General features: G+C 40.1%; 1 protein-coding gene across 1 annotated transcript in view; it reads left to right on the top strand.

Moving 5' to 3' along the window:
• Window positions 1-24,468, top strand: part of ofcc1 (orofacial cleft 1 candidate 1) — a 112,553-nt gene that overhangs the window by 28,770 nt on the left and 59,315 nt on the right. The window contains exons 9-12 of the mRNA XM_072679109.1: window positions 281-494; window positions 3,811-3,946; window positions 15,099-15,175; window positions 19,238-19,356. Coding sequence (XP_072535210.1) covers window positions 281-494; window positions 3,811-3,946; window positions 15,099-15,175; window positions 19,238-19,356 — 546 coding nt within the window. The remainder of the gene's footprint in view (window positions 1-280; window positions 495-3,810; window positions 3,947-15,098; window positions 15,176-19,237; window positions 19,357-24,468) is intronic.

The raw sequence follows: 24,468 nt of genomic DNA, 5'->3' as shown, positions 1-24,468 counted from the left end.
AAACATAATATGCCCAGACTCATAACACAACAAACTGTTGCACTGTTCATGTCTTTTATTGAGCACATTGAGCAAACTTCTGTAGTGTAGGCTAGAAAAAGTAAGTGAATCTCTGTTTTAATGACTTCCCTATCTGTGAAGAATGTTACAATAAAGAGTTACTTTCTCTCTCTTTCTCTCTCTCTCTCTCTCTCTCTCTCTCTCTCGCTCTCTCTCTCTCTCTCTTTCAGGTACTGCCTGCATCATTTTACGTTCTGCCCTCCACTGTTTTGGTGTTCAGGCTACTGAGCATGTCCAGTGAGCAGAATCCTGTGAGCGGCGTGGTGGCCTGGGGGGCGTTCCCCGTGTGCGACTGTTCTCTGGACCTCATCCAGGGGAGTTTCCGCACCCCCCTGCTCTGGGGTCACCCCAACCCAAGCCTCGACCAATTCAGTAAAATAGAGCAGCTTCTATCCACTGACCTGGACAATTGGCTCTGCAACCTGTACTTTCAGGTACCTTTTTTTTTGCATGATCAGTTAATGAGCTAGACAGTGTGACATGTAGCATTTATTTATTATAGCCAGTACATTAAAACCTTTATCTCATTACAGTTGCACCTGTCATGGGGTGGGATATACATATTAGGGAGAAAGTGAACAGTCAGTTCATGTGTTGGAAGCTGGAAAATGGTCAAGTGTAACAATGAGACATCAGGGTCAGAGCATCTACAAAACATCAGGTCGCTCTTGTAGGCCACAAAGGATAGCATCAATCAAGCTTAGGGTCCCATTACCCTGACGGCAGTTTTTTTGGTTATCCTTTCTTGGACCACTTTTGGTGAGTACTAAACAAAAGTATCCCAGGAAAACAATCAAAGAACCATTGGGACACCTGCTCATTCATTATTTCTTCCAAAATCAAGTCCTACTTTTGTTGGAGTAGCTGTCGCTACTGTCCAGAGAAAGCTAGATTTTGGAGCACTGCTGTGACGGTTTGATTGCATTCAGTAACAAGAGCATTAGTGAGGTCAGGATGTTGGATGGTCACCACCCCACCCCACCTCATCCTCAACTCTCCAACTCCTTCCAGAAGTACTAGATTGAGCACCACCATTCCAGAGAACACAGTTCCTTTGCTCCACAGCTCAATACTTGGGCGCTTTATATCCCTCTAACCCACACCTGGTATTAGGCATGGTGCCAATAGGGTCATGTTTATCTGCTCTAGGCACTGCTATTCTATTGGCAGTTTCTACTCTACTTGACAAACGGTGTGTCTGTGTGTGTGTGCATTTGCACATCTGTGTCAGCAATGGCTGTAACCTAAAGTAGCTGAATGCATTCATTAGAAGTGGTGTCCACAAACATTTGGACACATAGCGTATGCAGGAGTGTATGGTACGCCAGGAACGGGGTGTGTTGCCACAAACTACCATATGAGTCACTGTGAAAAAGCTTAGCGTAATTTAAAAAACTAAACTTTTAGGCCACCATAGTCCCCTCTTGTGAGCTGCATGGAGAATAAGAGATTCTGGCCTGGGGTGTGTGTGCGCGTATGTGTGTGTGCGTTTGTCCGCATGTGTGTGTGTATGTATGTAAATGGCTTTTGCAAGGAAATTGAAAATTGGAGCCAGATTGTAAACAAACCGCATCTTTACTAAACATATCCGGATGCATTTGAGGAAATGCATTGATCCTGTTACTCAACAGCTTAATTGAATTAAGAGACAGAACAATGGCTTCTCTCAGAGCACGCTTGGATCTGCTTATCCTGCCTTTATACACCGCTAATGAATGATGGATTAATATCACTAATACACTATTAAAGGATAATGGAAGTGAAGTCACTGTAACAAATTAGGCAGTAGAACATCCTGGGACTGGAACCTGATGAAACTGGAAACATGCTGGAAGAAGGCTGTAGATTATGTTGTGCAAGCTCTCTGTGTGATAACAATCTTCCGTGTGCTTAGTGGTCCTCAGTTCTTTTTTATAACCTTCAAAAGGGCTTTATCAGCAAAACCACATAGTGCTACAGCAAAAACGTGTGTAATATAACGTCATAATATAACTAAAATAAATGTAGCTCCCTTTAATGTATTACTGTTCTTTTTAATACCTGCAGAGGTAAAGCTTTATGACATATCGTCATACATGCCATAAATGTCATATAGTTATACTGTATTTGTAGGTATGTTATGATTGCTTGTAAAAATCATGGATACAAATGCCAGGGACAGACGAATCCATGTTTTTATCTTTCACAATGTTCACTATGTCGGATTCATGGAGACTGGCAGCGCTCCACGTTTGACGCCGACCAATCCTCGTTCATGTCCTTGTGAGAGTTAATAGGTTGTTGGGAAGGAGGGTCAAGAAACTGTCAGTCATGGTTTTGGAATGCTGTGTGTGATGCTGGCGGTTTTGTTTCGAAAAATGAAAAATAATGAAAGGCTGCCTGTCCTTCAAAGAGGATAACGTCAATGTCATTACATAAATGTAACACCAGGTTCCTGGTAAACAGTGTGTAAGGACATCAGGTCGCATGGAGGAGGAATTATTGGTATAGGGTATTGTTGCCAGAGCTTTGCGGAACCTTTCCTCAGTTTCACTGTTCCGCTTGACAGCTGTAGCAGCAGCATCCCTCTTTTCCTTCACCACGTTTACATATGTGCACCAGAGAGCGCTTTGTTCTCTCTTTTATGTGTTTGTCACTATACTCGGTTGTAATTTTTTTTTCAGACAATGTATTAATGCGGTCTATTCTAGAAATAGGCTTAATCCCTGTTTAGGAATCCAAAAACTGTGGTTACATTTAAAAAAAAGTTGAAATCTTCATTAGTTCCACATGGCTTTACAATATTGACTACTTAAAGAATATTTAAAGGCCTGTATGTTATTATTAGTTAAATCCATTTTTAGATTAAGTCTCACTTTCAGTAAATGGCAGTATACTTTGTATTAATGCTGTGTATTTTAGGAATACCTGTTTAGGAATCAGTGTTTTTATGTTTCAGCAAGAGAACATGAAAGGAAGTGAACATCACAGCTGTGAAGAACCTTGAGAGTTGTGTGTTATCACTAAGCTCCAGATTTCATATGGAAAATGACTTAATACTGTTCATTTCTTTCACCAAAAATTTGTTGTACAACAAATGAGTTAATGGTAACAATTCAAAAACACCTCAGCCAACTAAGTGGAGGTAGTTAAGGTACCTTCTTAAGCCTTGAACGCAGTCCAATATAACTGCTGATACTGTAAAGCTCAACCTTGAGACCTTGTCTTAGGTTTACAACAACTGTGGTTAGCCCAGCCTTTTGGAATGATACAGATTTGGTGTGAAAAAGCAGTGCTGTTATCACAAATATCAGTACAGTTTGAATGCCTCTCAACCAATCAGATTGTGAGGTTGGAAGTAACTGTTGTATAAATATTTATAATCCTTTAACCTCCAGGTATAATATTGAGTTATTATGCCAAATGCAGGAAACTACTGTCAAGTATTTGGTAACCATTTGGTTTAGCATAACGTGTGGAGTCCAATAGGGTTATATTTTAGGACCACTGAAACTGACAGTACTGTAGTCATGAGAGTGAAAAACCGAAGTGTGGGATTGCCTTTACTTATTAATTAAATCTAAATGAATTCATTCCTTATGTTTATCTTTCCCAGATTTAGTATTCTAGGATACTTAAAGGCCTGTCATATTGTGTTATTGGTAGCTAATCTGTTTTCAGGCTTTTAAAGTAGTCACCGACTTTACTGCTGTGTGTATATATACAGTATTAGCATAGTTCTTCAATGTCTTTCTCTTTTGCTCTGTGTAGGTTAGGACACTCCCGCGAGGTGTCCCACTGGTTCCGGAGTGCACTGTCACCCTGCAGATTCCCCCTGGTCTCCAGCCGAGTTCCAGTGAAGGGACCCCTCCTGATGTGGCCGCCTCTGCCTGTTCCTCCCTGCCAGGTAGAGCCCCTGCCCCCCTGCATGGGGAGAAATGCCAGCGAATGTCATGCACCTCCTGCAAAAAACAAACACACACACTGTAGCAGAGTGGCAGGTGCCAGGCTGGATCATTCATGCACAGAAAATAAATTATGCTCCTCTGTTTAGCCTCCTCCAAGTCCCCTGAGAAAACGCTGGTAAGAAGCATTTTATACCCCCAGCAGACACTGTTTAGTCTCATTTTTCACAGAATCTCACTGAAAGACACTCAAGTGTTTCCAGTTGTAGCCCTGGTGTGCCCCTCTGTAATCTGTACAGTTTAGAATTCAATTCCACTTAATTCTGATTCAGTTAGGTATAATTATCTTGTCCGTCATGGCTGGGCGTGAGCAATATAGCAAAAATAAGATGATTCACTTGTAGTGGACTGATTCTGGAATTGTGGGTTCATGCTGATATCCATGATTCTCCGTGGACAAATTTGCTGATTAAAATGCAGATGGTGATACATAAACATTTATAAAATACAGAAACTGAGAGTAAATCCAAGCTAAAAAAGGTAACACTTATTTGTTTTACAGTTACAAATTAGGTCAAATGAATAAACTTTTACCGCAGTAGTCCATCATCATCTAAACGTTCTTCTATCCTCCCTTCTAATAGGACCTCATTCAGCCTCATCCAGCGCCATTAATTTATGTTTTGTTTAGTTGGTTAGTGTTTGGCTGTTTGTTTGGGGAACAGCAGATGAGTGTGCGCTGCCTCATGCCAAGTTTAAAGAGCAGAAGCATGTTGCGTGTGTTCTGAAAGGGTCTAAGGGAATGATTTGGACATGGGATGGAGGGACTCGGAGGTCTTGCCGCACGCAAGTATTAGCTAACACATCAGCAGCTGCTGACTTGGAAAAGATGAGGAGAAACAGCTAGTCTGTGTTTTTTAAGTTGTTTATTACTTTAGCAAGTTGTAGTCACTCTATAATGGTGTGCTGAGTTTTGCAATCCTGCTGTGTTCTCTAGACTTTTCCTGTGCTATCGTGATATTAATCTTTTATCATTTTGGACTTAATCTTTTATCATGTGGCATGTTTTGGGGCATCAAATTGATTATGTTAGGAATCATTAGTATATGGACAGCTGTTGTAATTCCAGGATTCAATGCAATTCAGTTAAATTTCATTCAGTTGAGTTCAATTCAGTTTCGTTTCGTTCTGTTCAACTCAGCTCAGCTCAACTCAACTCAACTTAGCTAATGCATACTATTTAGTTTGTATTTTTTTATCAACATATCTTCTACAGAGACACACTTCTGCACATTCTGGAGCGTGCTTACTGTTTTATTTTTATTTTAATTTACAAAAAAATGACACGTTAAATACATTGTTTGTTTTTTTTTTAACATAGGGACACACTGAACGTTTGTGCTGTAATACATATTATATTTTATTGAAGATTCCTTTATGTATTCACTTGTGTTCACTTAGAAATTTTACAAAATGTGTGTTCTCAGTTAGTCCCGCTATTTATACAGATTTAGTCTTAGTCTGATATGATTTTTGTTAAATTAAAAAAATGTTTTTGATTGATTTCAGAAAACCCCAAGAAACAGAAGACCTGAGCACTATGTGGACATACCTTCTGACACAGAGCACACACACACACCGCTTGCCTAGTCTCTTTAGAGAAGTAATGCCAGTAATATAGGACTCTCTGGAGCAGATACACATGAACCTATTGGCACCATGCCTAATGCCAGGCGTGGGCTAGAGGGGCATAAAGGCCTCCAGCATTGAGCTGTGGAGCAGTGGAGCTGTGTTCTCTAGAATGATGGGGCTCCATTCAGTACTTTTGGGATGAGATGGGGAGTTCAGGATGAGGTGGGGTTCAGTAATTCTCTTGTTCTCTTGCTCCTGAATCTAGTAGAAATTCGTCCCTGGACAGTAGAGACAGTTGCTCCAACAACAGCATGATTTGTTTGACCTTTTTTTAATACTTTTGATTGTGGAAGAAACAGTGAATGAGCAGGTGTCCCGATACTTTTGTCCATATAGTGTCTGTTCTACACTCATTGTATCCCAGAAAAAAAGAAACAGTTTAAAGAAATCACTGAAAGCCCAGTGTTGCTAAGACATTCATGTTCATGATGAGTGTCTGTAAACTTCTGTCCACAGCTGTATTTATGAAGTAAGGAAAGAAATTGTCTCTCTCTGGGTAGGATGGTCCTCTGTCTCTGGTGTTACTAGCATAATGCTAGCCTGGGTCATCACCTATTAGCTGGTGTAAAAATGGGAGGTTTGGCTATCCGGTGACATTCGAAAAGATGCATTGACTTAGCTTCATGTGTGTTGGAGCACATGGAAGCACATGCTAGCCTTCACCCTCTCAGGAAGACCAGGACCTCAGTTTCAGTCAATATTATTGGTCATTCGTTGGGCCTTGGTCAAGACATGTGCGAATAACGGCAAATTACAGCAGCCCCCGCATTATCTGTGCTTTCTTTAGCTTCATCCCCCAAACCTGCACCCTAAAATCTTTCCTCTTTCTCTGAAGTCATGGCTTTGGGCGAATCACATGCAGGCTCTTTTAGTATTGATCTAGCAGAAAAGCACATCACCCTGATAATAATATAGCGCTCTTTTTTTGTGCAGCACTCATCTTTATTTAACAGAGTGGAGTGTAAAAAAAAAAGTTTCTGGGGTGCTTCGCTTTAAACATCGCACAGGCTTTTTAATTACAAATGAGTTGTGACAGGTCTGCTGGGTAGCAACCTGTCCCATTTTAAGCATGATGCCGGCTGACAGCTCGGCGCTGATCTTCCGAGCGCCGAAACATGTGGAAGAAATTGGTCTTTTACATTTCACAGCTTGTCACTTCCTTTCTGCCGCGAACTATGACCTCCCACCGTGCTCCTAACAGCCCAGTGGGGGAAGTGTCCTCCTCACACCAAGACACTCTGGGAGATTTATATTCCGCGTCCCGCCGCAGAAGCCAGGGAGAGGAAGAAAGGAAAGAAAAGAACAGAGCAGAGGAAGAAGAAAAGGAGGAAAATAAAGAGACCAGGTGCTCTAGGAGGAAATGGGGAGAGGGGGGAGGAGGTGGGCAGGTGAGGATCTAGTGGGATAGGTGAACTGTGGGTGAAACTGGAATGGCGGATCAAAGGGTGTCCCTCTCGGGGCGTCAGGGTGTTTCTGGGGTAAACGGAGCTGACGTTAGCGCGCTATTTGCATATGGATCAGTCAGGGTTGCATTGCTGTACTTACGATGTTCAGATGGAGGGGTCCCTTCAAGGCCGCGCTGCGTAGTGGACCGACAGCTTCAAACTACTATCCGATGAAAATCACATTCAGCGTGGAAATGTGGGCAGGAGGATATCCTTCAAGCTTGGTCCTCACACTTTTACAGAATTCACGCGTTTCCTCTCTTCCCGTCATCATTCCGGAAGGGAATTGTAATGCCACTTGGCTAGCTTTTCATTATTATGTTTAGCTAACGTTTATCTAGAAATCTAACTGTTATCACATGACATCACATCACTTCTTACAGCCGGACTCATGACCCGACCCGGGGGTGTGTGTGGGGGGGTAATTTAAAAAGTGTTCGATGAAAAAAAAAGGTTCTTAGATTTGCTTAAGAAAACAAATTAAGATTATTTTTTTACTCGTCTTAGACAGGAATTACTAAAATGATTGTTAAATGAAAAAGATTTAAAGTGGAGATTGTTCTTAAAATACTGTTTGTTCTCTACATAACATCACTGTAGCGCTAAAATCTTAAATCTCTGTTTTTCACATTTCAGCACTGTTTGAATCAGAAAGTTTTCATTTTCATTCTACTAACATCCCATGCATGCATGAATTGACCAATAGGAATGCTCCAAAATTACTTGGTACAAAATCCTTTTACACTGACTTTCATTGAAAGTTATTTGCTTCTAATTTTCTTCTTAATTCCTTAGATTTCCTTCTCTTACAAAGTTGCTATTGTGGAGATACAAGGTTGGTACATGGCAGTGACCAAGAAGGATTTATCTCTTATCACTCTTATCACTTCTACTTATTTATATAAATAAAAATGCTCAACTTTTTTTTCCTTTGCCTTGCACAGATTTCACTGAATGATGGAAAAGTAAAATTTTGAAAAGCTGTGAAATGCAGGATAAAAGACAATGTTACGTACGGCTACATAAAAATAAACTCTCTTAAAGTCTCTTAAAATCGGAAAAAAATAATAAAGACATCTTAAGATTCTTTCTTTTTTTTTTTTGGAAAGCTATGTAAAATTGCAAATAGAATTAAATGAAAGTTCAGAGCGTGCACCTTCGATAGGATGTTTTGACGAGCTATTTATTTATTCGGTCCCTGTTCGCACTGGGGCGGCTAAGCGTTGATCTAAGCATTGTCACCAATCAAGATAACTGATCAAATATGCTGAATGATAATAATTCAGAGGACAGTTGCATCCTGTTAGCAGCAGTTACTTTAACCGTTTGTTGAGCAGTGCTCTCGTCTCATTTTTTTACAGTATAAGCAAATGTGTGCTTTGTTCTTTAGTTAATCACACGACCGAATCACACAGGCTTTTTAGATTTTGAACTGGGGCAAGGGTAAAGGGACCTTCACTGTCATCTACTGGAAAATTTTCACACACGCTGCGTTTTGACAGGCAGTCTGCAGATCCTTAGGCTTCGATATAATTAACGTCCTATTTTTTTAAACAACTTTTAACAGTACACAATAAAGTTCTAGACAAGACGCTTCAACCTAGTTCTTAGCGTTTATGGTTTGCCCAGGCTCTACAGCCTTGAAAATAGAGGCCCTACAGAAGGTACTTTGGGCAATGCCATAGAAAGACCACTGCTGGATTAATAAAGAGGCCTGTTTGGAACAGAGATATACTGTATGAGAATCAAGAACCAACTGAAAGCTAGAGGAAGCTTCTCTTGATGTAAAGTTGACCAATTTTAACAGCTTCTCTTACGCATCTCTATTACAAACATGGTTCTTTATGGAACCAGAAGAGGTCCTTCTGTAGTATCACCTAAGACTCTTTTGTAGAGCCTATATTTTTTAAGAGATTTTCAGGATATTCCCTACCAGGCAAATTTTTGTTCAAATTCATGCAGGCATGTCACTGAAGAGGGTGAACGGCTGATCTTATTTTCCTTCATTTAAAGAAACTGAAAATCTTGAGTACTGTGTTGGGCTGTAACATATGAGCTGGCTGCCGGCGTTGTGGTTTAACTGGCCTCTGACATTAGCTGAATGATGTGGTTACACTAGGTTTGTTTGAATCCAAATGACTAATTTAATTAGGTCTTCTTGCTGTGATTGCCCTCAGTATATCACTGACTGCATGAAGTGGGTTGGAGCTTTTGGAGCCCAAGTTTGCCCTTTTTTTTTCCCAGCCATTCCAAAATGAGTGCATGAGGGGCGGACTAATAGCCCCTTAAGCACAATGACGATTTCTAGGATTTCTCATGGAATATCTCATGGCTTTACAAACTCTGACCCTTGGGGTAGGGTCGGCCTGGTCATCACAGCCTATGATCGCCCTTTTTTGATAGCGCGGGATCCTTACCTCCAATTAATTTATTACTGCCGCAGACCTCATATGGATGCTTTAACCTTTTGATAAGGCTGAGTATGTTTACGTAGATGAGAAAACAAAGCCGGGTGCAGAAAGCCAGACCGAGGAGGGCAAACGTACCCAAAGGCTGCTTAGCTCCAGCAAAAAGAAAACAAACTGCTCGGAAGTGACAAGCTTCTCAGGATGCAAATTTCTTAACATGATATCATTGGATTAATGCAGATTCTACTTCCCCCTTTGCTCTGTGACTTTGACATCAAACACAAACTTTTGGAAACAAGTCCTCAACAGCTGTATTGTAGCCTGTATGAAGTGAAGTTTGTGAGCTAATTTGCTAAATTGTGAATCATGCTCAAAGTAAACCCTGTGATTTTTTTTTTTAATTAGAGGGATTATCAGAAAATGACTGAGAAAGTACTGAGAAATGTCTGTATATAATGCTGGATTTTATAAAATAGCAATGCTTCTGTGGTCAGAACAATATAACAATCAGGTGCAAGTGTTGGGACACAGACAGTGAAAAGGCAGACTTTCAGCAGTTTTTAATTACAGGCAATTTTAAACATTTTTGTGTTTTCATGATATGTCACTGTTATGTTAAATACACGTGAAAATGAAAGAGGAAGTATGACTCAAGTGTCCAACACATCATTAATCAGTCATCTTCCAGACTGCAGGTTCTGTCCACTGTTTGATGAGTGCCTTGCAATTAAGGTGAGCATATTTGCTCCACAGAACTCTCAAAAAGCTTGTTGTGGGACAATACCAGTAACTGCAGGTATGATAACTGATATCTGCTTGTGCATTTCAGTGAGAAAGGTAAATAGTTCCTCACAAATTGACTCCTATTCTGGGGTAATAAGGTGACAGGAATCTCGGTGGCCTACCTCATCAGTTCCCCTCTTGCACGACCACTGTAAGGACTACCAGCTCTGATGAGTAAATCCCCCCCCCGACTCTTCAATAACCTTTTGAGTTGTGTGGAGTGTTCTGAGTTGTGTGGAGTGTTCTTTTGTGTTCATGGTGGCCAGGAACACTGCTTAAGCGGGGACTGGACCTTCCAGGCAGGTGTCTTTATACCATAGTCAATTGAGACACATTCACTTCACTTAAGTGATATCCTTTTCACTAATTGAGGGACTACAAGCACCAATTGCCTGGACCTGTATTACATTGACCATGGTTAAGTTTTTAAAAGCATAGGGGAAAATGTTCAAGGGGAGGATGGGAATACTGTTTATAGGCACTGCAGTTGTCTGTAGCAAGCAATTCAGTTTTATTCAGAATGACTCGGAATGACATGGAGAGCTAGCACTAGTTAGCTGGTGAAAAAGCAGTCATTTTGTTTTTGTTCAAGAGTCAAAAGCTCAAGAGGTTGAAAACTATAGTCTAGATGGATAACACTACCATGATTTAAAACGTAAAGCTAGCTAGTATGTTCTCAAGATAGGCGTTTGTGTGTGTGATTGACACAATTAATAAATATAAAGAATCACATGACCGTATACTAACCCAAGCAACAAATCTGCCACATGTAAATGAAGTGATTAAGTTATGTGTAGACAAAATTACATTACATGTCATAATGAATGATACCATTACTTCTAAATATTTTCAAATATGCTCATTTATTGAGCTTGGTTTTGAGTTTGTTACAGTGCTTTACACCTAGTGGACACACATTGTGTAATTAAAAGACATCATCGTGTTAAAATTTAATCATATGAACTGTGCTGCCTTGTTTTAACACCTCTGTTTTAACAGTGTGGGTTTGCAAGCTTTGATCTCATCAAATGCAATAATATATTCAGAGAATATCAAATGTTGAATTGAATAAGTGCACAGGCAGGTCCTTATTTGACTGAATGCAGGAAATCAGCAATTTGCTGACATTCAGTCCGCGGCAAACTCTGAAACTAGCGGCAGGGCAATTAGGAGACTAGGTGAGCAGCGAGGTCTTGGCAAGTCACCTCTCACTACCAGTTAGATGCCGCCCAGCCTGAGGCCTTGCTCACCACACACACAAAAACACACGCACACAGTCGGCGGTGGGAAAGCCATGGATAACAAGGAGCCATTGTTGGCCCTGAGAGACCACGGGTTGGGGCTACACTGCTCCAAGTTCATGGACGTAGCCTATAGCTGTCAACGCGGTGCTAATTCTGGCCCCGACACCATGCGAGCATCGGGCAGGACTGAGCGCAATTAAAGCCGAAACTGCAGTGCTGGGCCGACTGCGCTGTGAAGGCGAAGGCTGGGAGAAGGCACTGCTTACAGGGGTTATAGTCTCTGGATGGAGAACAGAGGTGCAGGTCAGCCTTCGGTCCGCTGCAGGGGGGTTGCGGTGGACTTGAACAGGCAAAAAGCTGCAGATTAGCTTACTGTTTGCACCCTGGACAAACCTAAGGCTAATGTCTTTTTTTGTTTTGTGTTTGTAGGTTTTGCCAGTCATTGGTGCATTTTTGCATTGCTTTTTTATGAATGAAGGATTAGGAGGAGTCAATTATTGTTTATATATTAATGTTGATTTGAAAGTCGACGGGCCACATGTTTGGAAGTAGCACTAATCTTGTTGGAAATGCATGCACTAATGGAACTTTGAAACAAAAGGATCTGACTGAACTTAACCATCTTCCTAATTCTTAACTTATTTATCTTTTAATAATTGTTCGTTAAATTTCTTCATCTGTGCCAACGTTCATATACGTTGATATCTGATTGAATGTAGGTTGTGATGCTGGGTGACCAAAATTCAAAGTCAGGACAAAAAGTCTTTCACATCTTTCGTACCAATTTAATACCCATATTTACTCACAATGTTTGATAATCAAAATTCAAGGTCTGTCAAATGTTAGATCTTGGTGTCAACCCAGTATTGGTTTTTGATGGATATCTGACTTTGATTACCAGCCAAAATTCAATATCTGTCTAAAACTGGATCTTGATGTCAACCCAGCATTGGTTTTTGAAGTATATTCGACTTTGGTTTCCAACCAGAATTTAGCATCTGTCCAACATCGGAGGTTTATGTCAATTCCCATTGCCATCTAAAATTCATATTTGTTGATATCTGATTGAATGTAGGTTGTGATGTCGGATGATAAAAATTCAGAGTAAGGACAACAAATCTTTCATACCTTTCGTTCAAATGTAATACCCATATTTACTGACGGTAAAACGTATGATAATCAAAATTCAACATCTGTTAAGAGGTTGGTGTCATACTAACATTATGCCATGTGATGTCAACTTGATTTTCATTTTCAATTAATTGTATAAATTCAGCATTTTCCGAAGGTTCCGTCATCATTTTTCATGGTAAATTGACACCCAGTGCCTGCTGGGTAACTATATATCAATAATTACTACCAGTACTTACTTACAGGTGTTCCTTAAAGCCTGATGTACTGAATCAGGTGTGTTCAGTTAAGGCCAAGATAAAAAAATCATAAATGTAAGGATCTGTTGAATAATAATAACAATTATTATTATTATTATTATTATTATTCTTTTACTTTTGCTCAAATTAATGGTCAGTAAACATGTAATGTCAAAATTCGTCTGGCCTTTGTAAGTGTATCTCATATCCTCTTAACCGTTTATCGTATGACCAAAAGCCGCCTACTGTTCTATTCTTCAAAATGACGTCTTCTGTATCTGAAGGTGGGGGTGATTGCGTGTAGCGTGCATTTGTAATTCTGGCAGGCTCTCTCCATGTCTTCTCTCCTATCCATTACTCAGCCTTATACCTTGGGGATGTAACTATGTTGTCAGAGCTAATTAATACATTGTCTTCCTCCGAAGTTTTTTAATGAACAACACATTTGACAATACAGTCTACAGGAGGTCTAAAAATTGAAAGAGAAATAGTCTATTAACTGTACGGGTGCAGTTCAATGAACTGGCGGAAGCAACCATGTAAAGAAATTATTAGAAAAATGTTTAGTGCCTCACGCACTAGTGTGCTTTGCTGCATGAGAAGAGAAATACTGGGCCGGCCTCATATAACACAGAGGTTTTTAAATAAACTTTTTTTTTTTTCCCTTTTTTAAATGACTCGGCATGGGTCATTAACTGTGTCCTGTCTCTTCTCCAGCAGAGAACCAGAGAATGCACTGCTGCAACCTCGGCAAAGGCTGAATTTGTATTCCTTTTTTTTTCCCTTTTCCTTTCCTTTTTTGACTGTTTGCCCTTCAAGAGCAGAGGATATGAATGGTTTCCACCCGCCGCACGCAGTACCTCCGAGCATGTCACCAGATTGAAGGAAGATAGCGCACATGTGACAGTTAAATCACAGAAAAGAAAAAGGGAAAAAAAGAAGAAAGTGATTATGCAATCCCTATAATGAAAAGAAAACACATATTCCTGCCTCTAAGACAGGGCAGATTTAACGCTATTACCTCGTAACTGTAGGCGGCCCGAGTGTTTACCAGCAAAAAGCGGTAATTAAAAACTACATCTGGGCTGGAATGAAATCTGATGTCAGTTTCTAAAAAGGGGAAAGAAGAGATGTCAGCTCCCCTGCAAGGCTGAGAACCACTGCTATTAAAGCCCCTTTTAGCCTTCAGAAGCCTTCCTGATATGTTGCCTATATTTAAAAGTTATTATTACTGATATATTTAATCCTGCAGCAAGAGAAAAATTATATCATCTGGGAAGTTTCCATATTTATTATATAGATGGGACTGGCGGAGGGGAAGAAGGAAAGGGGGAGGAGGAGGGGGGGGCAATGAAAAAAAAGTTTCTCATGGTGAAATTTTTACATGTATCAAGCTAAGGTTTACTTAATTGGAACCTCCAGGCAACGCAGGAACCCTTTTTTAAATTCTGTGAATGTTAATATGCTAAATAATGCAAAGCTCCTGCACTTCAAGCATGAGACACACATCTGGCAGCTTACCATTTAAATTACAGATGCAAAAAAAGGAAAAGAAGGAAGGAGAGAGAGCGAGAGAGCGAGAGAGCGCGAGAGAGAGAGAGAGAGAGAGAGAGAGAGAGAGAGAGAGAGAAAGAGAGAGAGAGCGAGAGAGAGAAAACACTTCAAAAGTAATTTTCCAAAGGAAAGAAGAATGGCGAAATGTATTACAACTAAATTTAATTTCTTTTTCGATTTTTCATCATGTCTAATTGTGTGCATTGGAACGATGGGGGGAAAAAGGAAAGGTTGGGTGCAGAGATGAGGGAGGTGGTGGTGGTTGGGGGGGGGGGTGTATGCGTGTGAGGAAGGAAGGAGAGAAAGTTTCATCACTCATAGTCTCGCCTTCATGGCTTTGTTGTCTGTGTGAACTCTCTAGACAGTAGAGTGCAACACGTTTACCTGCGTCTTGCTGGAGTTACATCAGTTTACAGCACAGCTATAGGGGGAACAGTAGTTCTGTATATTTTACAGTGTTTTTTTTTTATAACACAACAAGGTATTAAGGTGTTATGTAATTTTATTTACTGTACATTTACGCTTGCATAACGCTGTGTCAGGCCATGCGATATTAAAAAACAGTTTTCGTAGAGTTTCAGGACATTTTTAATTGTTCAAAAGCAACAAATAACTTTTTTCTTTCTTTCTTTCTTTTTTTTTTTTTTTTTTTTTACAGGTAAGTGTCCTCCTGTTGGAGCCTTCCCCATCCCGGAGCAGTCGTCAGAGCAAGCCAAACCTGGATCACACGTCAAGGTGCGGTGCATTTTCTTCTTTTTTTTTTTTTTGGCCAAGCCCTCCTCCTCCTCCTCCTCCTCCTCCTCCTCCTCCACCTCCACCTCCTCCTCGCTCGCCGACTCTCTCCTCCCTATTATCAGAGATTTGTCAAAATACATTTCACACTAACAGGTACTTGCGCTGCCTTCAAAGCCGCCTGTGATGTGCTCAACAAGCCAAAACAGCGCCGATTTGGTGAGCTCAGCAACGACGGCCTCTCTGAACACACCCTTTCCCCCCGCCGTCCGCGCAGCTTAAGCTAAATGAATCAAAGTGCTGGCACCGCCCGGCCCGCTTTTGAAGTGGTAATTGCACAATGGCTTCTCCCGGCTGACCTGCCGTTACAAATGCCTCCCATAGCAGGGCCTAGCGCTGACGCTAATGTTGTTGTTGTTGCTGTTGTTGTTGTGGGAGCGGAGGGGGGCTTTATCGTGTCAGCCGTTTCCCCACCTCCACTCGTATCTGCTGCAGTGTTAATGAGGCTCATCATGGCATGGCCTTTTGAGTGTCAGTGTTGCATGTGGTGAGTTCTTCACATTCAAAGAGGTAGAATATTAGAAGGTGTCTGGTTGAAGTGAATTTAGTATGTGTGTGTATATATATATATATATATATATATATATATATATATATATATATATATATATATATATATATATGTGTGTGTGTGTGTGTGTGTATAAAACATGTGTCTCTAAAATGGCAACTTTACAGGAGAAGGTAAAAACCCTTTCAATGAACGTCAATGTAAACAGACTTTATCCCAAGTCATTTTGGAGGAGTTCTATTGGTCCATTATTATTAAACTTCCAGTTAGGTCAAAAAGTGACAATAATGAAGAGAAGTTTTTTACAATACATTGCTATAAATATTAGTAGTACTTCAATAGCAACATATTGTACCTATAATATAAAATACTCATAACAACTCTAAGGTCCCTTAGAGATTAAGTAAAGTATTACTCTGGGAAATCTTAGCTTTATGGGAAAATAGACTGAATTTTTTTTTTTTGCAAATGCTAGAAATTAAGTGGATTCTACCCCCCCATATCTCTCTCTCTGTGTCTCTCTCTCTTCCCCTCTTCTCTCTTCTCTCTCTTTTTCAGCCTTGGGCTGCAGTTTTAGGCTTCCCTCGTCATCAAATGTCAGCTAGTTTCAGCCAGTTGTCTAATGATGAAGTGTGTTGATCTCGAACCTGCCCGGACCTGGAGGCCAGGGATCAGGTTCCAGCCTCTGGACCTGTGCTGCAGCCTAATTAAAATATATTTTCTCTAGGCCACAGCTTTCCCCAGAGGCAGGAAAGAAATCAAATTCGAAAATCTCCTCTTAAGATATTGCATTCAAATTATTGTCCGACTCACTGGAGAACATGGAGGTTTATATCACCCTGTTTTCCCTTTTTCCCTTTTTTTTTTTTTTTTTTTTTTTTAAACGTCCCTCCTTTCCACTCTTCTCTTCCACTCCTCTTCTTCTTTATTGTTGTCATCTCTCATCAGCTTGCCCAGCGTTTCCCGAGTCAGTGCTGTTCTTTGCTGTTCACTGTAGGATGCTAAATATTTTTGCAAAACTCCACCGTGCTGCGTGTCAGTGTGTTCGCGTGCCGCTGATTCTTTTCTCAGGTTGGGAAACAGATAAAGTAAGCATTCAGACGTGTGTATGTGTGTCTCATTAGCATGAAGAGCTGTGCCGCATCGTGCTCTTGTAGCGACGGGCCTAAGCCCACCCAGAGGCACAGCGCTCTCCACAGGACGACGGAATGCGAGCTGTTAGCAGGTTGGCAGCTTAGCAAATAATATCAGCACTCAGAGTAGCTCTTAGTGATGTTTAAAAAGCCTGCTTCACTAACTCCACCTTACTGCAGCTACAGTTACTGCTCATCGGCTACGTCAGCTTGAAGCTTGTTTCTTTAGTTCTGCACTGAAGCTACAAGGCTAAACCTATGCCTTATCACTAAGTCATGACATAGTCCTCTTAAATCACATCATCGTAAAAAACAGACATGCTTATGTGATTTGGACAGAGTATGTAAACAGTTATGTGTACAGACACAGTTATCTATATAAAAATGGACCGCTTTACGGAGTATAACAGAGTATAAACAACAGTACTTTTTTTAAAACCTGCATTTCGTCTGTTTTATTAGAAATAAGGATGCCAGTAGGAATAAGTATATCATAATAAATAAGTGCCAGAACCACATGAACAATTCTGCTGATGGACTGATGGACGCTTGCATTACTTTCACTCCAATACTAAAGAAGTCAGAAACTCAGCCTTTAATTTGGCCTAATAGCCCTAATACCCTTTCATTTGTTGAGGTGGGGCAGAAGAAAATCTACCCCAATATAAAATAATTTATAAGACAAATGATAAGTGTTAGACTTTCAGGTTAGGTTTACAGTTATCTCTTATTTGTATTAAATGTAAAAACTGTAAATCAAGCTGCAGCTTTCTATACCCCTAACACCATTTACCTTAAAGTGTTAAAGTATCATTTTACCTACCGTGGTTTCTCCTGCTCCTGATTTTGGCTGGGCCAAGCCCCCGGAAATGACATCACATCCACACAGCTTTAAACATTTAAACAACCACCGACTTCCCAAAGGTTGATTAAACAATAAATTGTGTTCAGTAAAGCACAGATACATGAACATACTATACTCAGGATCAGGCTTAAGTGTCTAGCTTTGCCCATTGTCCCGCTTTACCAGTGTTCACACTGTTTATTACTTTGCAAGCTTTGTTATCATTTATTTATTTGTGTTTATCAGAAAACAACCAGCAATAATAACCAGGTTTTTGTAACTGAAACTCAGAATGATTTTATCCGGAATTCATCATTCATTCAAGTAAAAGGGCTGAAAGATTAGTGTCTCCTGACTTAGCATAGGTTACTATGTAGTATTGGGTTTGCCAAACTGATGCTTATCTCGATGTTGCATTTTCTCATTTTTTGAGACTGACAGCTTTTGAACTGAACTTTCTGTCCCTTGTTTTGATTTTGGAATTTCCGTTGTATATAAAAACACAAATATTTGGAGATTTCTTCGAAAAAAAAATGCAGTATCTTTCAGAATGTTTTCAGTCAGGTGTGTTGCATCATGACTTTCCAGGAGTAGCACTGGAGAACATGGTTTGAACCTGATGTACGTGTTCTTTTGGAGTAGTGTCCCAACATTGGTACCTATTCATCAACCATTCTTAAGAAGAAATTTCTTCTTACAACCCACTGACGCCGTTTTCACAAAGATTGTTGCATTCAGCAGTGTTTTCTTATTTGGAATGTGTTCAGTTTACGAGGACAGTGGAATCAGATTTTCATTATCAGAGCAGAGCTGTGAACGATTCTGACATTTTAACTCGTTTTCAAGAACAAATTTATATTTAATTCTTTCTAAAGAAGTTGGTATGAGGCTCAGTGTTTTGCAGTAAAATAGGGGGTTAGGTGGAAGTTCTCAGGTGGACACAAAGAGATTGAGAACTAATAACAAAAAAGATACCACTAATGGGTCTTTGAGTAAGAACCACTTTTGGGTTTATAAAGAACCTTGTTTGTAAGGTTCTTCACTCTCGCACATCTCAAATACAATCTTTATTGAACCAGAAGTGATGCTGCTATAGCATCACTCAAAGGACCATAGGTGGCACCTTTGCTGTTATTACACTGGGCCTTTTGAAGCACCTTTATATTTAACAGTTTCACAACAGTAAACTAAAGCTATACCAATTTTAGAACATTAAAATAAAGTTCCAACAACTAATGCTTTAAGAAAGCAGAGGCCTAGTGCACACTTAACCCCTCAAACTTTCTTTCTTCCTCTTCTTTCTGTCTTCCCCTGCTCTTCACCTCAACTTTGATTCCATGTTGTGTGTAATCTGAATGTCATTTGGCTCTGCTGTTGATCAGTGTGTGTGTGTGTGTCTGTAGGATGATCGCAGGATGAACTGTCGCGCTGTCACTGCATTTCCCCCGATAATTCAGGGGGCAAACGCTCCCCGCTCTGATTGCGACTGACGTGCTCGTGTGTGTCTCTCCGATTAGGGCGGTAAACAGAGGGAGCCAATCAGCAAGATAACCAGCCCAAGTGGCTGCGAGAGAGAAAGAGAGATAGGGACGAGTCTCACCACAGAGCAGCTTCAGCACTTCTCCTTCTCCACACAGTGAGTCCATGAGTTTGTTTTTGTACGTTTTGAGGACAGAAATGTTCTGACCTTGTGGAACAAGCAGAGAAGAATACGAGGAAGCTGCCATTTCTGTCAGGAGCAAAAATGATCGTTAGTTTGTATCGTACATATTTCAGAATTTTTGTACAAAATATTTTGATCTTTTTTGGGTTTTGAGATTACGTTTAGGGTTAGATTTAACTGTTCTGATCAACCCAAGTAATAGTAATAAAACAAATGTATAAAATATAATTTAGATTATAATAACTCATACGGTGCAAATCTTAGGTGATTTATTCAATATTTCAGGAATTCTATGGACAAAATGTTCAATTATTAAATGCTAGATAACACACTGTCAGAACCTATTTTTATCTCAATTTTCCATATATATATTTTTAATATGATGAATTCTAAATACTAATTAAATAATTATTTCAAAATATGATTTTACATATTAGACATATGATACACATTTTTCTGCGACCACATTTGTTTAATGTTAACAAAAAAAAAGAAAACATTGATTCTAACTTTTGAGTGGTAGTGTTTGTAAAAATAACATTAGGAACCTATGTATGAACCCAAGTCCTGACATTGTATAAAAACAAACCAGTGTGTGTGTGTGTGTGTGTGTGTGTGTGTGTGTGTGTGTGTGTGTGTGACAGAGAGAGAGAGGGCGAGAGTGTGTTTTGATACAACTTTCTTGCCCTTAGGTGATAAGTGTGATAGCCAGATGTCATAGAATGTATCCAAAAGAGATGCTAATGCCGTTAGCTCCTTTTTTAAGCTCCAATCTTTCAAAAATGTTGTTCTTTTGACTCTTCAAGAATCTCCCCAGCACTGCAGGTCGGTCCAAGTGTGCCCATTTGCATGCGTTTACCTGTTCAATTTCATTTCATGCCTGGTTTCTCAATTTCTACGAAGTGAAATGTTGCTTTTCTGTCAGCGCCAATGTGTGTGTTTTTATTGAAGGGACCTGGAAATACTGACATTGACAACACATAAAACCTCCCAGTGTGGATAATTGCTTTTTTTTCTTCTTTCTTTCTTTCCCTGGCGATGTAGAGTGCAAAAGAAGCCTTCGCAAATAAATGTTTTCTGCCTTTTATTGTGTCTCACAGCATTTGATATTAATGAGAAAACAGGAGCGAAAACACACCAAGACAAACACCACAGCCAAACAAATCTCATAAACGGCCTCAGCCAAATTGCCTTTCGTAAAAAAAAAAAAACAGTCTCCTATATTTCCAATGCACGAGCCGCAAGTGAGGGGAAAGTGGGTTGCCTTCGTGCAGGTTCTGGTGGGTTGGGGTGGGTGGTGGAATTTGAGGTATGTGTTTTCATTTCGATTTTACTGTGCTCATATGATTGCGCGTTCCTCTGGACGAAAAATAAAAGAGCTTTTTTATTTCTAAGACTCGAAGCTTGTTGTTCGCCTAATTTCAGTGAATGGGTCATTTGTAGCTGCTGGACTTGAGTTAAACGTGATGAGGGGCTCTGCAGTAAGTGAGTAGCTATTGAAAGGAAATAAAATGATTACAGGTGCGGAACGTGTGGACCACACATACAGCAGAGACTGGAGGCAAATACAACAGTGCAGAAACGGTTCACGGCTCTGCCTGCTTTTACAAACACACTCAGAAAACGGCCTGGTAGGATTGCAGACTGGACTGTTTGCCAACATACAGAAAGTCTTTGGAGAGATCGAACTGTGAAGCATTATTTTACCATTTCTTTTCATCTCTTGACAAAATATGATAAAAATAACTGTGTTGCTGCTGTTTATGTGTGCTCTTTTTGAAGACAAGTACAATTGATCTACCTTTGATGTTGCATGACTGGATATTTTGAAGAAACCCTTTGTTTAGGCTTTCTCTCACACAGATCGCATATACACACATTATATTTGTAATGGGTGCCGATTCTATGGGGTGTGTTTTGACTTGTTTGGACTTTACAAGATGTGTGCTTGTGTCCAAAAATCATTTTAATTGCATTTTAATTGCAAATGTACCATAGGATGCTTATATTTAGTAGTTATGTTGTCCACTGATGTAGACATAGTGTGACTTATATGACCTATTCACAACCCTGTATTTTTCCTCAGAATGAAGCATGCTGTTTTGCTTTGATGGAGAAGTAAAGAAGTAAAGCTTTGCTTTTATTGACGGGTTACGGCACTGTGATGGCTCACGGGAGCCATGTAGCATAGCATAGCATAGTTTTATCGCTATGACAAAAACATTCATTTATTTTTGTAATTATTGCAGTCTTAGCGGATAGTGTTGCTCAGTGTGAGGTGTTCGGTTAGCTGAATAAATCATAGCTGGGTTAGCTTTTAGCGTAGCATCCGCTCACTTCACTGGGTTTAATTTCTAACACAGTGCTTTTCTTTCTGATGTGGGGCAGTTAGGTGGTCAGCTGAGGTAGTCGAAATAGTTTGAGGTTCATAGTAAGTCACGTCCACGTACTGACCTCTCTTTATTCAACTTTATTCACGTCCTTCTAACATGTCCTCTTAATGTCAAAAAATAAATGGTCTTAAATAGTTCTGGTTAAACAATGTATTGTGAACTTAATGTAAAAAAATGAAAACAAAAGTCTTAAATAATATAAATGTTTCAGTGTAGGTGGGCAGGTAGGAGATTTTTCTCTTTTGTGTTTGGTTGCTTTTTGCAAATTAGCTCCTATTTCTCATCTGTTTTCTTTAGAGATCTGTTTTGATGTTTTTAAAACGAATGGATGGTATTATATTCATTAATATACCATAATAATATAACAAATTCTAGCAGTTCCCAGTTTCTCTAATATGCTCTAATACAACTCTGGAGATTGCTACAATGTACAAAACTGAGGGGTCAGTATTGGTCTTAAATCCAAGTGCCGTCCAAATATGCTACTGCTACTCTACTGTTCTAGATAGGTAACTGGTCAGCATGTTCTCAGTTGCACAAATGAGTGTTCTGTTTATCAAAACGTCTGCAAGCTCTCTTGTTCACTGACAAGAGTTGACCAAATAAATTTTAAGGCACTTTAAAGTTTCTTCTACAGTCCTTTATTATGCGTTTAGGGTTGCCAGATTGGGTAGGACCCCTAGTTTAGCATTTAGTGCAAATTGGTATGAAAATAATTATCAGTGGTATTTTCTTATTTAAAAAGAAAACAAAAGAAATCCAATCTTTAATTATTCAATTTAAGTAATTGAATAATAATAGAATAAAATATTAGAATGTTCAGTATAATATTCCAAAAAACAATTGAAAATGATTTGTAGACCTTATAGGAGTGTGAAACCCCAAATTTCTCATAACTGAGAGTTTTTTTCTTACACTGAAGGTGATACAGCACAAAATAAGCCAGTAACCGGTGGGATTCATACCTATATCGATAAATGGGTTTTGCTGTTCCTCTTTGATCCCTCTGTTCCTTCATTCTCCTCTCTTTTCCTCTCCTCTCCTCTCCACATCCATGTGCTTTTGAGCTGTTATGCAGAATTTCACTCTCATTCTGATGATTGAGGGATATTACTGCCATCTAGAGAATCACTGGAGACCAGACTCGGAAATGGTTGTGCTTGCTTCAGCCCTGTGTGCGGCGTCTCTGCGAGCTGACTGTAAAGGCTGCATGCGCTCTGTACAAACGAGTCGAACCTGAGCACATAGGGACAGAGCCTCATTCATTAGCTTTTAAAAACTAATGAAACAGCAAGTGATTTTCAGGCCTTTAAGCTGTAGGCCTCACACATATAACTAGCCTGCATACCTCACATGTAAGTAGTCCCTGTATCATTTCTTATAGTAACTGAATGAGATGAAAAGCTGAATAATTAGCCTGCAGTTCAGAAGATTAGACTGATAAGAAGCTTCTTGCTTTCGACCGATCGGTAGGAAGGCCTGATCGCAGCCAGAAGTGTTTGCTGAAATAATTTGACTTTAGGGAAAGCGCCTCGCGTCCACCTCTCACGTCGTTCGAGCCGAACGAAAAGTAGGCCGAAAAAAGAACAAAGAACAACTCATCCATCAAACGGCTCCCGAGACCACAAAGTCCAACTTTTCAAGTCAGTCTCCCACCGCATGAAGAACCCATCCCAAAACTGCACCTAGCACAAAGCAGCAGTTAGCGAAAGCTCCTGGCGCTCACTTAAAAGACATTGAACGCTGCCTATTGCTCCAAGAGAGGATCGCACCAACACTGCTTTATATTTGAAGTTTATCTTTATGGGGCAGAGCCGGCCTCTCTCTCTCTGTCTCTCTCTCTTTCTCTCTCTCTCTCGCTCTCACCCTAGCTTTGAGCTTCATTATCCTCCTCTCATTTTTTATCCTCGCTCGGATTTACATATCAAAAAGTGAGCTGTTGGTTGCTAACCTCAAATGCGACTTTGCCGAAACATCCGTGCTGGGATAATATCCGTAAACCATAAATTACAATTTCAAAGAACAAACACAATGCTCCGAAGTGCAAGTATTGACAATCGCAATCAATGGAGAGAGAAATGAAAAAAAGAGCAGGAAAAAGGGAAAAGGGTGGGGAAAAAAGAAAAGAAAAAAAAAAAACATGGCAGAAATGATGTTACGGGCCGCTCCCTTACGGTTGTCTGTTTGAAGAGAACATGAAAGCTGCGTTATGACCTTACACCTTACTTGAAGTGTGTATGTGTGTACGTGTGTGCGTGTGTGTGCGGAAGAGAGTGCGGTCTTAGCCACCTTCATCACAGCCGTAGCTGAAGAAATCAAAGCAAAGGGGCTCCGGTGCTGCTTATCGTGCCAAGTGAAGGTCCAGTACTTTGCTGGCTCCTCATTAGATACACTCTCCTTTTGCTGTTTAATGCAGCTGAAAATGTGTCGATTCCTTCTGCTTTGTTAATCGGGCCTGTGATGCAGGAAAAGGTTTGGCCATTAGGAACGTTGGGGTGAAGTGAATTTTGCACGAACGTGAACGTGAACATGCTCATGAGCCGTGGGGTGTCCACAGTGTGGCCTTCTTGTGATTCGGAGGCAGGCTGAGCAGGAGATGAAACGGTATTGTTTATTCTGCGGTCTTCATCGTTGCACAGTGTCTTACCTTTTGCAATTGATTAGAGAGTTTTTCAGGAAAACAAGGACCTTC

The sequence above is a fragment of the Salminus brasiliensis genome, chromosome 1 (assembly GCF_030463535.1).
Source record: "Salminus brasiliensis chromosome 1, fSalBra1.hap2, whole genome shotgun sequence".
Lineage (NCBI taxonomy): Eukaryota > Metazoa > Chordata > Actinopteri > Characiformes > Bryconidae > Salminus > Salminus brasiliensis.
The sequence above is the reverse complement of the archived record's forward strand: the minus strand, read 5'-3'. Positions and strand labels throughout refer to the sequence as shown.